Raw genomic sequence first — 15,136 nt, 5'->3', positions numbered from 1 at the left:
CATTTTGTTTTCAGTATATATTGAACATTATTAAGCTGTTACTGATGTCAAAAGTCTTTCTGATGATCGCTTGGTCATTGGAAATACCAACCTACATGCTGTCATATATACATAGGAAGGATAGCTTTTACCCAACATTTATGTGCTCCAAAACTCATTTTATTCATATTTTTTTTCTTCAAATTATTTTCTTCTTTTAAAAAGAGGTTAAGATTCTAGAAAGAGTACAGAGATGAGTAACAAAGATGATAAGGGATCTGGAGGCTAAATTGTATGATGAACAACTAAGAGAATTAGGTATGTCTAGTCTGATGAAGAGAAAAACTAGAGGTGATACGATAGCAATCTTCCAATATTTGAGGGCCTGTTACTGGGAAGAGGGGGCTTGCCCTCAGGTGTTTATTTCTGACTGGTTATACAATCAGTAAAATTGCTTACCTCTGGAAGTTGTGCGTGCTTCATCACTGGAGTTTTCCAAGAAGATACTGGGCAGCCATTTGTCTGGAATGGTGTAGGGTCTCCTGCTAGAGCAGGGGGTTGGACTAGAAGACCTCCAAAGTTCCTTTCAATGCTATTATTCTGCGTTCCATGTTCAGTTAATGAATTACACTGCAATCTTCCTGAATCTCTTATCACTTCGTTTTTAAGGCCGAGTCACTCTGACCTCTAATGTGTCAGAGTAAATACTGCAATGTTTTCCCTCCTGTTTACATCATGGAAGTAGCTGTAACAAAGGAAGATAATTCTGAATTTAATAATGGAGAGTTGGGAATTTGATAATGGAAGGACAAGAAAATTGATAACTGAAGGGAAGAAAAGTCGCCATCATTTGTGAAGAATTGAGAAAGACATGGGTAGTGACCAAGGCACTCCGTCCTTTGTCACTACCAATTCTACATTCATTTTACTATATCCATCATTCTCCAGTGAGAGCGACACTTCCTTTAAAAAAATCTCTATCTCAATTTTGGCAATTAATTGACTGCCTGGCCCTCAGTTTTAATGGTATTATTTGGATAAAAACTTTTTTTTTTCTTTAAATGAGGATGGTAAATATGGCATAGAAGTAAGTTAGATGAAAATCTTAGGGACTTGGAAATTGGAAAATATCCAAAGCCTAAGGAACAACCAATGATATTTCATTAAGTGTAACAATTTGGCATGGCATGTATAGAATGAAGTGTACATTTCATACAAAAACACAGCAAGAAGGAGGTGATTAGGTATTGCACAACTGAAACACCATAAACTAATTTTGGTATCTTGCTGTGCAAACAGAAATGAACAGAAATTGCTACATATTTAAACTCTTTCTTTTCCCCCTCCCACTTCCTGTGCAATTAGAGTGAAGATTACATACACAGAATTCTTTAACCTGTGAAATCCTATCTGATCTCCAAGCTGGCGATGTCAAGGGTACCGAGTCCTCCTCCTCCGGCAGAGATGTCAAGCGGACCTGTTGCAGAGAGCTGGTGTTACACTCAAGTATGCCTGCACTTTGAAATATTAACTAGTGACTGTAGATCAACTGGCATTTGTTTTCCTCTCTGAATTGGATTCAAGCAAGTGTTTTACAGAGAGACATCATTTCAAAATAACTGAACTTGATACATTTTAATATTTGTACATAATTGTAATTTGTATAATAATTGTAATTGGAAAGTGTGGAACTCCCAGATTCATAATATTGTTCTTGCCAGACTTCTCAGGGATAGATGGTAACTATCTGGTCACCTAGAAGCTATGTTAGGTTTTGGTGATGGTCCTAATATATATACTGCCATGAAAAAACAGACTTGCAGAGCATGAAACCTATTTTTGTTGTGTTTGCTTTTGCAACAATATTAGATTTAGAATAACTAAGACATCCACCCAACAAAATCAAATGGGGATCAGATTAATAACATTTTGTGCCCATCTTTGTTTTAGATAGCAACTTGTGGGCTTCGTAACTGAAATATTACACAAATGTACTTTGTACTGAAACAGGAAAGGTCCAATCTGATAGGTTTTCTTTTTATATTGGCTCTTATAATTGATATTTACTATGCCTAGCATTAAAAATACATACAGATAGTCCTCAACTTACAACAGTTCATTTAGTGACCAAAGTTATAACAGCACTGAAAAAATGCCTTATTACCATTTTTCACACTTATGACTGTTGCAGCATCCTCATAGTTACATCATCAAAATTCAAACGTTTGACAACTGACCCATATTTATGACAGTTGCAGTGTCCCGCAGTCGTATAGCAAAGTCATTGGGGAAGCAAGATTTATTTAACAACCATGTTACTAATTTAATACCTGCAGTGATTCATTTAATAACTGGCAAGAAAGGTCATAAAATAGGACAAACTCACTTAACTATAGCACTTAACAATAGAAAGTTTGGGCTCAATTGTGATCATAAGTTGAGGACTACCTATAGTTATGTCAGCAATTGTTATGCTGTAATTCTTTGTGCACATATTAATAATCATTGTAATCAGAACTCCTCTTAATACAACCTTAGCACAAAGTTTAACAAATGGCTGCAAAGGGTCAGGCAGAATGGAAGCTTTTCCTATTCCATTCTGGAATCAAAATACATGAAACACATCAAATTGTACTCCTCGTGAATGCAAGTACAGGTAGTCCTTGCTTACTGAAAATAATAGCGACTGGCAAGACATGTAAAATGCATCTACATCTGACCCCATCGACTCTGATGACAGTCCCAACTGCTGTCATTAGGTAAAACCCACATGGCATCAGTGTCCTATAGAGATGGGACAAACTAGTCCTTGTTGGAAGCTGGTAGTGAAGATTGCAATTGGTGATCATGTAACTTTGTGATACTGATCATGTGATACTGTGATTATCATAATTGTAATCTGGTTACCAGGTACCTGAAATTGCAGTCAAGTGACCATGGGGACTGATGGCTGCAAGTATAAGGAGCACCATGATAAATTTGAAGTCACTAAATCAAAGGTCATTAAAAAGGGCTACTGCAAATAATTCAGTAGCAGCAATTTTTTTCTCAAAGCAGGCATACTCCTACCTTTTCAAATAAATTGGTGCAGGCCAAATATACTAACTTAATAGCCCTATAAATTTTCCTCCAGACTTCTGATGGAGAGGGACAAGGATAGAAATATTGTAGAAAGCCTTTGATAAACAAGAAGTTTCAGTTTCTTGAAGAGGTACTTGTGATACTTCAAGAGGATAGAGTTTTAAATTTATTTTTCCTTCATTCTCAAATATTGGGATTATTTTGGGTGATCTTGTTTTTTATAACAATGTATGTAAATTTCTACCCAGTATTTCCCTTCTCTCCCATTCTTTTTAAAGATTAAAGTGGTCAAATTTTCCTACATGTGGACCATCAATAACTTCAGCTTTTGTCGAGAGGAAATGGGTGAGGTCATCAAAAGTTCAACATTTTCATCAGGAGCTAATGATAAATTGAAATGGTAAGGACCAGTTAAATTCCAGATAGGGAACAGCAGAAGGTTTGTTTATTATTACGTAGTTCTCAAAGCTAGATTTAGAGTTACACTTTGGCTTCATATTCATTTACAGCCATAGCTGAATTTACTAATGCTACCTTTCAGAACTGTCACCTGTAAAAATGGGACAGTAAAAGACTGGATTGAAACCGTTGAGAAAAGAAAGGGTTGCATTTACTATTGAATTTTAGTTACCCATTTGTAAGTGTGGCTTAGCAATTTCCTATGATCATCTACAAGAAATCAAATTTTCATTGCTTAATAGTCTGTAGTAAATGCAGACTAAAATATAATAAGCAGAATAAAACAGACTATCATTCATGATACAATTTTTAAAAAGAAAATATGTAGATAGAAAGTTGTTTCACTGTAGTTGAATCATTTATAGAGAGAGAATGAATGTGATTTTTCTGCTTTTGCAGGTGTTTGCGTGTGAACCCAAAGGGCTTGGATGAAGAAAGTAAAGATTATCTTTCACTCTATCTGTTACTGGTCAGCTGCCCGAAAAGCGAAGTCCGAGCCAAATTCAAGTTCTCTATTTTGAATGCAAAAGGAGAAGAAACAAAAGCAATGGGTATGCATAGCTAGTAATTGGGTACTTATATTTGACTCATACCCAAATAGAGCAGAAAATAAATACTTCTGTTTGTGTGTCTTGAAATTTCTTTATTCTTTTTTTTTTAAATTCCAACCCCTTTGTATGTTTCCAGAGAGTCAGAGAGCCTATCGGTTTGTGCAAGGCAAAGACTGGGGATTCAAGAAGTTTATCAGAAGAGATTTTCTTCTAGATGAGGCAAATGGGCTCCTTCCAGATGACAAACTCACTCTCTTTTGTGAGGTAAGGAAAGATGTAGAACAGGGGTCTCCAAACTTGGCAACTTTGAGATTTGTGGACTTCAACTCCTAGAATTCCTCAGCTAGTATGCTGGATAGGCAATTCTGAAGGTTGAAGTCCACAAATCTTAAAGTTGCCAAATTTGGAGACTCCTGATGTAGGACCTCATGGTTTCATTTGGGAAAGTGTTCACAAAAATAGTTTTGTTGCCTTGGCTTCTATCACAAATCTAACTTGTTCATCATAAAGTTGGTCTTTATGGGGTGGAACTTCAAATATCTCCATCATGGCTAAAGCTTTAGATGGATCAATTCTTCTGGATGAGTTGGTTCTTGAAATTCCTAGGTGCCACAACGTTATGGGGTTTACAGGTTATAACCAGTATATGGAATTTGAATTTTGAAATCTATTGGTAACCAAGTCATCCCTTACAAAACTGACATGATATGGCATGGTAGTTCTTACCCATTAGCTTGCTGTTGCTGTATTTTGTACCTGCTACAGTTTCCAGGTAATGTTCAAAGGTAAAAAAGCCAAACCCTTGTCTTAAGCATTTTTTGACCATTTAAAAATATAGACTTGATTGACAGACAGAAAAAACTTGCATTGACTGATCGTTGCTGCTAAGGTGGTTTTGGTCACGTAAGTAGGTGTTACACCATACATTCAGCTTATTCTTTCTTGCTGGAGGATCCCCGAACTGTTTAGGGGAAATACGTTTTTGAGTTGGTTACTGCTCTGCTAACTTGCTCTGAAGACTCAATGACAAGACTTAGTGAAGTAAGAACTATATGAATGCCTTGTTTCCTTTAAACTATTTCGTGCTGGAGAAAGGTTTGTTACTTTATTAAATCCCTGCCTCATAGATTGTTCACTGACTCAACCGCCTGCCTGCAGACAAAATAGAAGGCTGTTTTCTCTGCATTTGCTTGACATTTCGTTTTTACCATCTGGATCCCTTGTGCATGCAGAGGGATCGGGCTACCATGTCAAAGAGGAAAGAATCAGAATTTTAGTATCCCACATATCCCTTTGTTTAATAGGTAGTAAGGACTGCTACAATATGAATGCAGAGATAACTGGATGCAATCCAACTAAAATCACAGGCTTTTAATTTCCATGGATTTTGATGATAGAAATTTGAATACATATAAACTTTTATTTGGAATCACCATCCTTTCAGTGCTGAATTTTGTCTAGATTTGTGTGAAAATCAAAACGCTTAAGATAGTCACACCACTGTGGTACACAGAGTGTCAGCTTTCTAGAAAAACCCAACTCCAGTTAAAAGCTCTGAGACAGGCATTTTATCAGTTTCCTTTTATTAGAGTAGTTATACTGGCACATGTGGGAAAACCCGAATCTGAAGGTTCCCAGGTTTTCCTCCAGTAGTAAAAAATTACAAATCCACCCCCTGAACCCATCATTATATCACATGCTCAATCACCATCTGTTCCAACTTGAGAAATCCAGTCTATTATTCCTCAGCCAGGTGCAGGAATAATATGACCTTGACTTTAAAGAAGAATACTATTATGTCTAACCATATACACTCCATGAAATCCCCCCTCCCAACTTCACACACTCAAGAATGTGGGAGTGTGGAAGCTTCTGGTGCTAACATGGCTTCCAAGGCTGACAGAAGTTTACACAAGAAGGACTAAGCAAGCCATTTATGTTTAGTTAAACATAAATTGCTCCTTTGATACTTTCACTAATAATTATATTTCCCCAACTTCAACCAGTAAAGAAAAACAAAGACTTGCATCGGAAACTTTGTTGGTCAGATCTGATTTGCACTTGAAGGGGGCTCTTCAGGTAATGCCAATCTAAGGAAAATGAAAAAATATCCTGGAAGAATACAGTGGCAAGCCATTTCCACATTGCTGTAAGGAAATTATGTGGATATCGTCCTAAAATCATGGAAGTGACTTTACATTAAAATAATAAGGGACTATTGGGATTGCCTTTGCTGAGCAATGCATTTGTGTGATTTGCACTTTAGAATTGCATTACTTGGAGAAATTCTTGTCCCAGTTGCTTTTGCCAAGGAGGAACTGTTTTCAATAACTTTCAGATCTGATTCTTGGGTATACTTTTGTAAAAGAACCATCTATCAGAGTGATTTCAGTTTTCTTAATAGTTATACATTCACAACTAACTGTCACAATGGCACTTTCCTTTTCTGAACACTTTGGGCTGAGAAGTGGCAGTTGGAAAACAGGTTTTTTCCCTAGCTTTGAGTTTGTTCTTCCTACAGATCAAATATTCTGCAACATAATCTGCCAGACTAGATGGATTTTTTATTTGATTAGAGATAGTATTTTTTCTCTGTATATTAAAAAATAAATTTGCTTTTAATTTGTGAATCTATGTTCCATTACTGGAGCCTGGGTTTTGTTCTTTCTTGGGGACCATCAGAGGCTATGCCAGCTCAGAAAGGCATGTGACTAGTGATAAGCACAGCCTGTTGTTATAGTATTCACTTGCTGCCTAATAGAGAACAATTTTAAGATATGCACATTCACATCTGATCAATCATTTGGGAGATTTGGCCCAAACTAGCATAAAATTGAATTTTCATTTACCTGCACACATGACATGACCATTTAGATTCGTACAACATTCTAAATCCAGGATTGCAGCAGAAATCATTACATTCTCCATATACTCTGCTCATATAGATTATATTGTGGCTTAAATAGAAAGGCTTTTCACACAAATTGATAAACAGGTAGGTTCTCACAACACCCTGAACCATAAATTACATGAACCCATTTTTACTAACCTAATGCATTATGTGGACCAATCCCCTATTTATTAAGTAACCATTTAGGGGTGGGGTACACAATAGAACAATAAGATCTTCTGTTGGAAAGGCAGAGAGGGATTATAGCAAACTGAATATGTTGTTGAAAACCTATAAAATAGGTTTTCTGTGCTATCTTTGAGTTTTGCCCAATGTTGTATGAATGTATAGATTTGTTTCATATACTGCCTTGAAGTAGTTGATAATCCGTCTTCATTTCAGTGTGGTGAACTTGCACATAGACAATGGTTTGGAGAGTGGGGTAGGAAAACTCAAACTTTTCCTGTGTGTTGCTGGGTTCTCTTACAAAAAGGTCTGTATCGCTCTGGAATTTGTTGTTGATGGGGTGGTTATTTTTGCTAAGTTCTTCTAGACTTTTTTGCTGCTATTACCAGTATGTTTATAAAGAGCATGGGCTTCTATGCTTCCTTGCAGGTGAGTGTAGTACAGGACTCTGTCAATATCTCCGGCCAGAATTCCATGAACATGGTGAAGGTACCTGAATGCCGCTTGGCTGATGAGTTGGGAGGTCTCTGGGAAAACTCTCGCTTCACAGATTGCTCCCTGTGTGTAGCAGGCCAAGAGTTTCAAGCTCACAAAGCCATATTAGCAGGTTGGTATTGACTGCAATTTGTTATAGTGGTTAAGGCCTCAGGTTAGAAATGAGTGAATTCTAGTCCCACCTTGGGCAGAAAGCCAGCTGGTTGACCTTGGGCCGATCACTTTCTCTCAACCCTAAGTAGAAGGCAATAGTAACCACGTCTGAAAAACCTTGCCTGGAAAACTGCAGGGACTTGTCCAGCAGTTTCTGAGAATTGGATGTAATTGAACTGGAAAGAATAGGGCTCATGAAGAAACTACAATTTGTGACCACAAGACGAGGGCCTCATGTGTCCAACACTTGCTTTGCCAAAGGCCAGCCAGGCATGACTGGTCAGCTCAGTAGCAGCAAAATTCAGCTGTGGGTGGCAGAGTGCAGGACTATAGAGAGCATGGAGTATAGGGCTTACTAATGAGAGGGATGTGGGTGGTGGGAGTTGAAGTGCCCCTGTAGCAGGAGTGTCGCATCCCGCAGGCCGGATGCATCATGCACAGGCCACTCCCACCCTGGCTCCATGAAGGGTAAAAACGTTGTGAAACATCACAGCAATGTGATGCTGCAAGTTTGATAGTCATAAGTGTGGGCAGGCTTCCAAGGACTCAAATTTTGATCATGTAATGACACACGCACTTCAGTTTTATGAACTGGCCATAACTATTATTTGTACTTACATAACTTGAAACAGTCATCAAATGAACGATCATAACCTAAAGATAAAATGTATTTTAAATTCTTCTGAAATTCCACAGATCAAAAGATTGTGGTTTTATAGTTATTAGAAGATTTCTTGGTTCTATATAGAATTTATCTTTGTTGCTGCAAAATAAGAATGGATTTTGAAAAATAGGTGTTCCATATTTATATAGATTGAGGATCCATTTCTATCTATCACAGCAGAGGTCCCCAACCCTCAGGTCACAGCTGACTATTGCGCTATGGCCTATTTGGAATTGGGCATGTGAGCGGCTGGCTGGAGCGTGCATGCACACAAGCAGCTCAATTTGCATGAGCAGCAGGCCAACAGGCACTTGTGCATGTATACTAACCTGCCAGCTTGCTTGGCCCAGTTCCCATCTCTCATCCCCTGGGCCACAAGCCGTAAAGTTTGGGGACTGCTGTGGTACAGTATATATGAATGTTTATTGTGTTTAATTATTTCTTAATTTAGTGCTCAAAGCCTTTATATTCTGTGGTGATAAGCACACAACAACACAAAAGCCATGGCAAAGGACCTCTGAAGAAATGGAATTGAGGAAACCTGAAAATTGAATTAGTTGCATTCCAGAGTTTATCTTATCTCATTGCATAGGTGGGAATAAATTGTTGGGAAAGCATATGCCTATTCCGTTGGGCAAAAATTTTGATTTGATTCTCTTGTGAGCATACAATTTATTTTTTACTTGTCCATTTTATACATTACTTGAATTTGCAAGTACTGATGATATATATCAGTTCCTCTCTAGAAAGAAAGAGTATCTGTTTCACATTTTAAAAATGGTGTTTTTTTTCCATTTTACCTTATGCCAATCTACCATGCATACAGCTCGTTCTCCAGTTTTCAGTGCAATGTTTGAACATGAGATGGAAGAGAGTAAAAAGGTAAGCCGTGAAGAAGAGCTGCCCAGACAGAAGATATTGCTGAGGCAAACCTTAGCTAATAACTGAAAAGTATTGCAAACTTTTGACCTCAAACCACAAAGGTCCTTCTCAGACAAGAGAGGCTCAATGAAATATAGTCTTGTTAATGTGTCAAGGTTGACAAGGCATTTTGCTCTGAGAACAGAGAAGAGATATGAATCTAGATTGCTGTTTGGATAGTTAGTTTTCTGTAGTAGGTTGGCAAGAGATCCATCATTGCCCATGAAAACAAACTGTCAGTGTTATTGGGCAATTGATTTTAAGTTCTTTATTTCCAGCAGTTAGATCTGAAGCACTGGATGCTAATCTGAGATTGTAGTCTTAGTGAAACTGAATAGAGTCAGGGTCCAAATAAATATATAAATGTTACACCTTACCTGTTTTATATATAGGATATGGTAGAGATAAGCATATTATAATTTATGGTGTAAACTCTTGAGGAAATTGAGAAAGGGAAAAAATATAAATAATTATTTAAAATGGCAGCTAAATAATTGGAAATGTACTTACTTTGTTTATTAAATTTATATGCTGCTCATCTCCCTTTTCAAAGTTGACTTTGGGAAAAAAGCTGCTCTTCTGCTTAGAATGATTCTACAACATCCATTGCTAGCTATTTATTTTTTTACAGGTAGACTTGGTAGAAAAAACAGGCTACGGAAGAATTTGTAGTTTTTCTTCTTGTAGAGCTATAAGGGATGCAGGATTCTTAACCTATGTTTGCATATTGTTTACAGCAGGCTCTATAAATACAGGCCCTTAAATTTTACACATAGAATATTCCAAAATTTGCCATCAATTTTTTTCAGTGATATAACGAGAAAATATTAAATATTTTTACACTCAAATTAACAGTTATTTGACTTTTAATAAGATTTATAAAATCAAATTTAACCTGTTTTCTTAACCTTAACTTATCTTTTTGAAGGGCAATCCTTGCCATTCGCCTAAAGTCAAATGCAGCCATCAACCTGAAAGGTTTGGAGAAGTCCAGAGTCACTAAATAAGATAAGCAGTAATATAAATACAAATAAATAGGTTTGCACCCCTACTTACAGAGAATTATTATTGCTGAAGGAGAGATTTAGGCTAGGAAAGGTTTATCTTGCCTCAGAAGAATAATCTTCCTCTCCTCTCTGGTACAGAATCGAGTTGAAATCAATGATGTGGAACCTGAAGTTTTTAAAGAAATGATGTGTTTCATTTATACGGGAAAGGCACCTAATCTTGACAAAATGGCTGACGATCTGCTTGCAGCAGCTGACAAGGTAAAAAGGAAAGTTAGCTGTTACGTTGTAGAAGAACAAAAATTGGGCGAAGCTAGAATAGAAATCATGATATCAATGTATTTGGAGTATTTCTGTACTTTCACATTCTTGAGTAGGTATGCCTTATGTTTTTATCTTTTGGAACCCCAATATTAAAAGCTGTGCCCTATTTAAGTAGAATGTAGTGACCCATAAATCTATTGTCAGAGAGGATAGCATAGGCAGAGTAAACCAGATAAAAAAAACGATGAAAAATTTCTATCACAGCACATTCTAACCCCCAAATTATCTGTGTTGGTCTGCAACCACTTGCCATTGTTTCACATAGCATAATATTCTGATGTAATATTAAATTGGTGGATATCAGTGAAACCAAGCTATGTTTCCCTTTCTTTGTGCATACTTCCGTGAATCGTTTAAAATCGTTCCAATCAAGCTCTACATTGGCCATCTGCCTCCAATCTAATACTCTCCCTGAATTTCCAACTTCTATACTTGTATCCCAGAACACCAGGAAGTAGCCAAGCTGTGGGAATAGAGCTAGAAGCAGAGATATGGCAATGTAGCTGAGAAGGATAAGTTTCCAGAAACATGAAGTATTTGTGTAGCTTTTATCCAGTAAACAGTAAAAAAAAAAAAAACCTCTGGAGATCCAAACCATATTTTGTTTTTCCAGCATGGTTCAGTAATAAATATGTTTTAACACCCATTTAGCTGCAGCAACACTTACATAACACGGGTAGAGTGGTGGTACTGAATGGGGCTTTAATTGTTGAAGAGGTTTTGCATAGTTCTTTTTTCTAAACATCTCTGGATGTCTTTTTGAAAACAGAAAGCAAAACCTTTTATGGCAGCACATAAAACCTCTTAATGCTTGCCCAAGAGGTTATGGAACAGTTTGTTCTGTCTTCCTCCAGTCTCTTGGGAAAAATACGTAATTATTCTATAAACAAAACACAATGCCTATCTGAAACTCTAGAGACCTGCCATTGGGCTCTTGGGTGAAGATGTGATTAGAGAGTTCACTTTTGTCTTTCCAATGTTTATGGGGAAGATGGGAAGAGATGCTGAGATGCTATGTTACCTACAGAACTAATATAGGTTCACATGCAAGCATGCATATTTAAGAAATATCGTTTCTCATTTTTTTAAGCAACATTGACTGATACCCAGCATTCATGTATGATTGTGCATGTGTTAATTCTTAGAGATTTTTATTTTATAATGTGGTGTGGGATTAACTCCAAATGGATGTTCACTGAAGCCCCATTTAAATCCACATATATTTACACTCCTTATATTGTAAGCATGATTATCCAATTCACTATGCTTTGTGGCCTGGATTCTGATGGTGTTTCATGTTGCCAGAAAGTTATGAGAAACCATTCTTTTTTAATCTTTTGCAGTATGCTTTGGAACGTTTGAAAGTGATGTGTGAGGATGCTTTGTGCAGCAATTTGTCAGTGGAGAATGCAGCAGAGATCCTAATTCTGGCTGATCTACACAGTGCTGACCAGCTAAAAACTCAGGCAGTTGACTTCATAAACTAGTAAGTGGGCTTTCTTTTTTGACTCTAGTGAACTAAATCTAGGAAGAACAATCTTCAAAGCAAAGTTTGGCATTTTACTTAAATTAGGATGGGTGGAGTGATGGCTCAGTGGTGATGACACTGGGCTTGTCTGATAGCCTTGGTTCAAGACCTGAGCATCATGCAATGGGGTGAGCTCCCATTACTCGCACCAGCTCCTGCCAACCTAGCAGTTCGAAAGCATGCAAATGTGAGTAGATAAATAGGTACCACTTCAGTGGGAAAGGTTACTGCGTTCCGTACTTTCATGCAGGCCACATGATGACGGAAGCTTTTCCCAGACCACCAGGCTCCCTTGGCTGAGAATTGGAGATGAGCACCACCCCTTTGAGCCGGTCACGACTGGACAGGGGAAACCTTTAACCTTTTTTTCTTTTTTTAAGTTAGGATATCTTTCCAGAATCTACACCCTAGAGAGACCTTAGAATTCTCTTGTGCTTCTCAGCATAGCAAAACTGATTGGGGATGATGAAATCTGCATTCAGATCCTCTGCAGGATACCAGGGGAAAGGGTTGTGTCTAACTGGAGCTAAAAGTTCTGTGTCAAGATTTGTTCCTACTCTAAAATGTTGTCATCAACTCTGGAGAGATGACAAATAGCCAGCAGCTGTTCGAATGTTTGTTCTTCTCTTGAATAAACAGATTCTTACTACAGCATTCCTCAAGATGGTTCTGTCCAGTTTTGTTAGAGCTGCAATTCTCAGGATTTATCATACAACAGCTTTACTGCACATATAGATGAAGCTCCTTTTTGGAAAGGAAAGTTTACTCAACTATTTTTGCCAAAGAAGATGGCAGCTGCAGTAATACTAATTTTAACTGGGATTATTTGTCTTGTTGGTTTACCTTGCTTTATTGTATTCCAGAGTCACAAATATTTGAGTTGGATGGCCATAAAAATGCAATAAATAAATAAATAAATATGCCTCAAAATAGTCATACAGGAATAGAGACATCTTTATTAAAAAATAATGTCCAAAGGTGCACAGTGAAAAATACAGTTGCTTGTATTGAGAGACATTTTCAGATAGGTAATATGTAGCTGAGAGATAGTTGATTTTCATTAACATTTTTCAATCTGGTAATCTTGAATTCTTGGTTATTATTTTCAGCCATGCTTCTGATGTCATGGAGACTGCAGGCTGGAAGTCGATGGTAGTATCTCACCCTCATTTGGTAGCAGAGGCATATCGTTCACTGGCCTCTGCGCAGTGCCCCTTTCTGGGACCCCCACGCAAACGGCTGAAGCAATCCTAAGGCTGGGTTCCCCACTGCACAACCCTCTGTCTGTATTTTTCTTTAAAAAAAATAATTGAAATAGCAACAGAAGCAGTTGCTTCTCAAAACTTGATCATCAGGTAGATGATGCAACCCATGGAGCTTTTTCTTTTGTTTTGGGTGGGTCAGGGTGGGTTGGGAGGAAGAGTATTTTGGAACATGCAGACTTCTAAACAAAACAAAACACAATACCAAGTCAACTTTGGGGCAAACGGGAGGGATATGCTTTGGGAAAGGGGATTGTTCAACCTCTGTTGCTGCATTTTCTGTGTGTTTTCCTTTGAATGGCTGAGTCAAGAACTTAAAAATTGACCAGACATATGATTCCACAATCTTAAATGGAATTTAAAGTGAAAAAACCAACAAGAGGCTTCTTCATCTGACAGCACAGAAGAAATTGGCATGGTTGGAGCAAAGAAGACTTTCTCTTTTGTTTGGGAAATCAGTTGGGGAATGGGGGAAATGAGTTGGCCGTGGCAAACCAAATCCCATAAAAGGAAGCATTGGTGGAATTTCTGTTGAAAGATTTTTGAAACAAGGACAGACCTGACCCTACTGAGATTTTTGCATTTACCGTCCAACCATGATGAGACGATTGCTATGTCTTGTACATGAATTGGGATGGGAAAAAAGAAGCAGATGAATAATCTTGTCAAAATGATAGCTTCTTAAAAATGCTGATAAAGGGACTGCTCCAGGATACACTTTCTGGAAGACAGGGGTAGGATGGAGACAGCCATTATCAGTTTTCAGGAACCATTGTGGTTCCTCTTCACTTGGAATGGGATATCCAAGAACAATGGTTAATTGTTTAGATATTGTGGGAGCTTTGTTCTTCTCTTTTTCCCCGCTTAACTTTTTTTGTTCTGAATTCCCGTGATTCCTCCTCCATATACAAATATTTTTGTTTTGTTTTTTTAAAAGAAATTTAATTGTTCATAAATACTTATGTCAAAAGTTTCTTGTTCTGGGTTGCTAAAAACAACTGAGTATTTGTATTCATTTACTGGTTTGTAGAAAATTTGGTCCTGTTTCATTTTAAGCCCATTTTCTGTTACAGGTAAAATGTTCCAAACTTGTGGAAAAGCTCTTTTTCTCCTTTTGAGTTTTCTTTTGGTGGTGGTGGGGGGTATAATTACTATTTTGTACTGTGCATTGCTATGTCTTGTCTTCATGGGTTTTATTTTATTTTTAAAAAACATATTTTCTCCAAGTTCAGATTTAGTTCTTTGGGTCTTTTTATTGATGCAAACATTTTACATCCAGGGATGATCGCAGCAGATACTAAGGCATTGGTTTAATACTTTGGTAAGATCTTGCTCTGAGAGTTGCCCTCTCTGGGGCCATGAAAGCAGGTATTAGTTTTTCAGTGTTTTCTGGTATTTTCTCTTTTTCCTTTTCTACAAAGGAAATTGGCTCAAGAGATAAGTATCTGAATCTCTCAGCCTATCAGTACCTTAAGTAGAAATACTGCAGACACTTGGGATGGATGGAATTTGTCCTATGGGATCCTCATTTTATCTCTAAGCCTGAGGAAAAAATCCTAAAGAAAAACAGAAATAATATGGTATGGAGAAACACTTCCCCAATTTAATTATAACAATTTACTCTTGATAAATATAA

The 15,136-nt window shown here is 37.4% G+C and overlaps 1 protein-coding gene across 14 annotated transcripts in view; it reads left to right on the top strand.

Moving 5' to 3' along the window:
- Window positions 1-14,599, top strand: part of SPOP (speckle type BTB/POZ protein) — a 98,873-nt gene extending 84,274 nt beyond the window's left edge. For all 14 annotated transcript variants that reach the window (XM_087918517.1, XM_026710921.2, XM_087918516.1 and 11 more), the window contains 9 exons: window positions 1,345-1,485; window positions 3,339-3,460; window positions 3,919-4,070; window positions 4,207-4,334; window positions 7,576-7,753; window positions 9,285-9,340; window positions 10,525-10,647; window positions 12,054-12,196; window positions 13,348-14,599. In XM_087918517.1, coding sequence (XP_087774643.1) covers window positions 1,408-1,485; window positions 3,339-3,460; window positions 3,919-4,070; window positions 4,207-4,334; window positions 7,576-7,753; window positions 9,285-9,340; window positions 10,525-10,647; window positions 12,054-12,196; window positions 13,348-13,492 — 1,125 coding nt within the window. In that variant the 5' untranslated portion in view covers window positions 1,345-1,407 and the 3' untranslated portion in view covers window positions 13,493-14,599. The remainder of the gene's footprint in view (window positions 1-1,344; window positions 1,486-3,338; window positions 3,461-3,918; window positions 4,071-4,206; window positions 4,335-7,575; window positions 7,754-9,284; window positions 9,341-10,524; window positions 10,648-12,053; window positions 12,197-13,347) is intronic.
- Window positions 14,600-15,136: the final 537 nt, after the last annotated feature.

The sequence above is a fragment of the Pseudonaja textilis genome, chromosome Z, assembly GCF_049901715.1.
Source record: "Pseudonaja textilis isolate UNSWEBS1 chromosome Z, rPseTex1.2, whole genome shotgun sequence".
Taxonomy (NCBI): Eukaryota; Metazoa; Chordata; class Lepidosauria; order Squamata; family Elapidae; genus Pseudonaja; species Pseudonaja textilis.
This window is presented reverse-complemented; position numbering and strand designations above follow the sequence as displayed.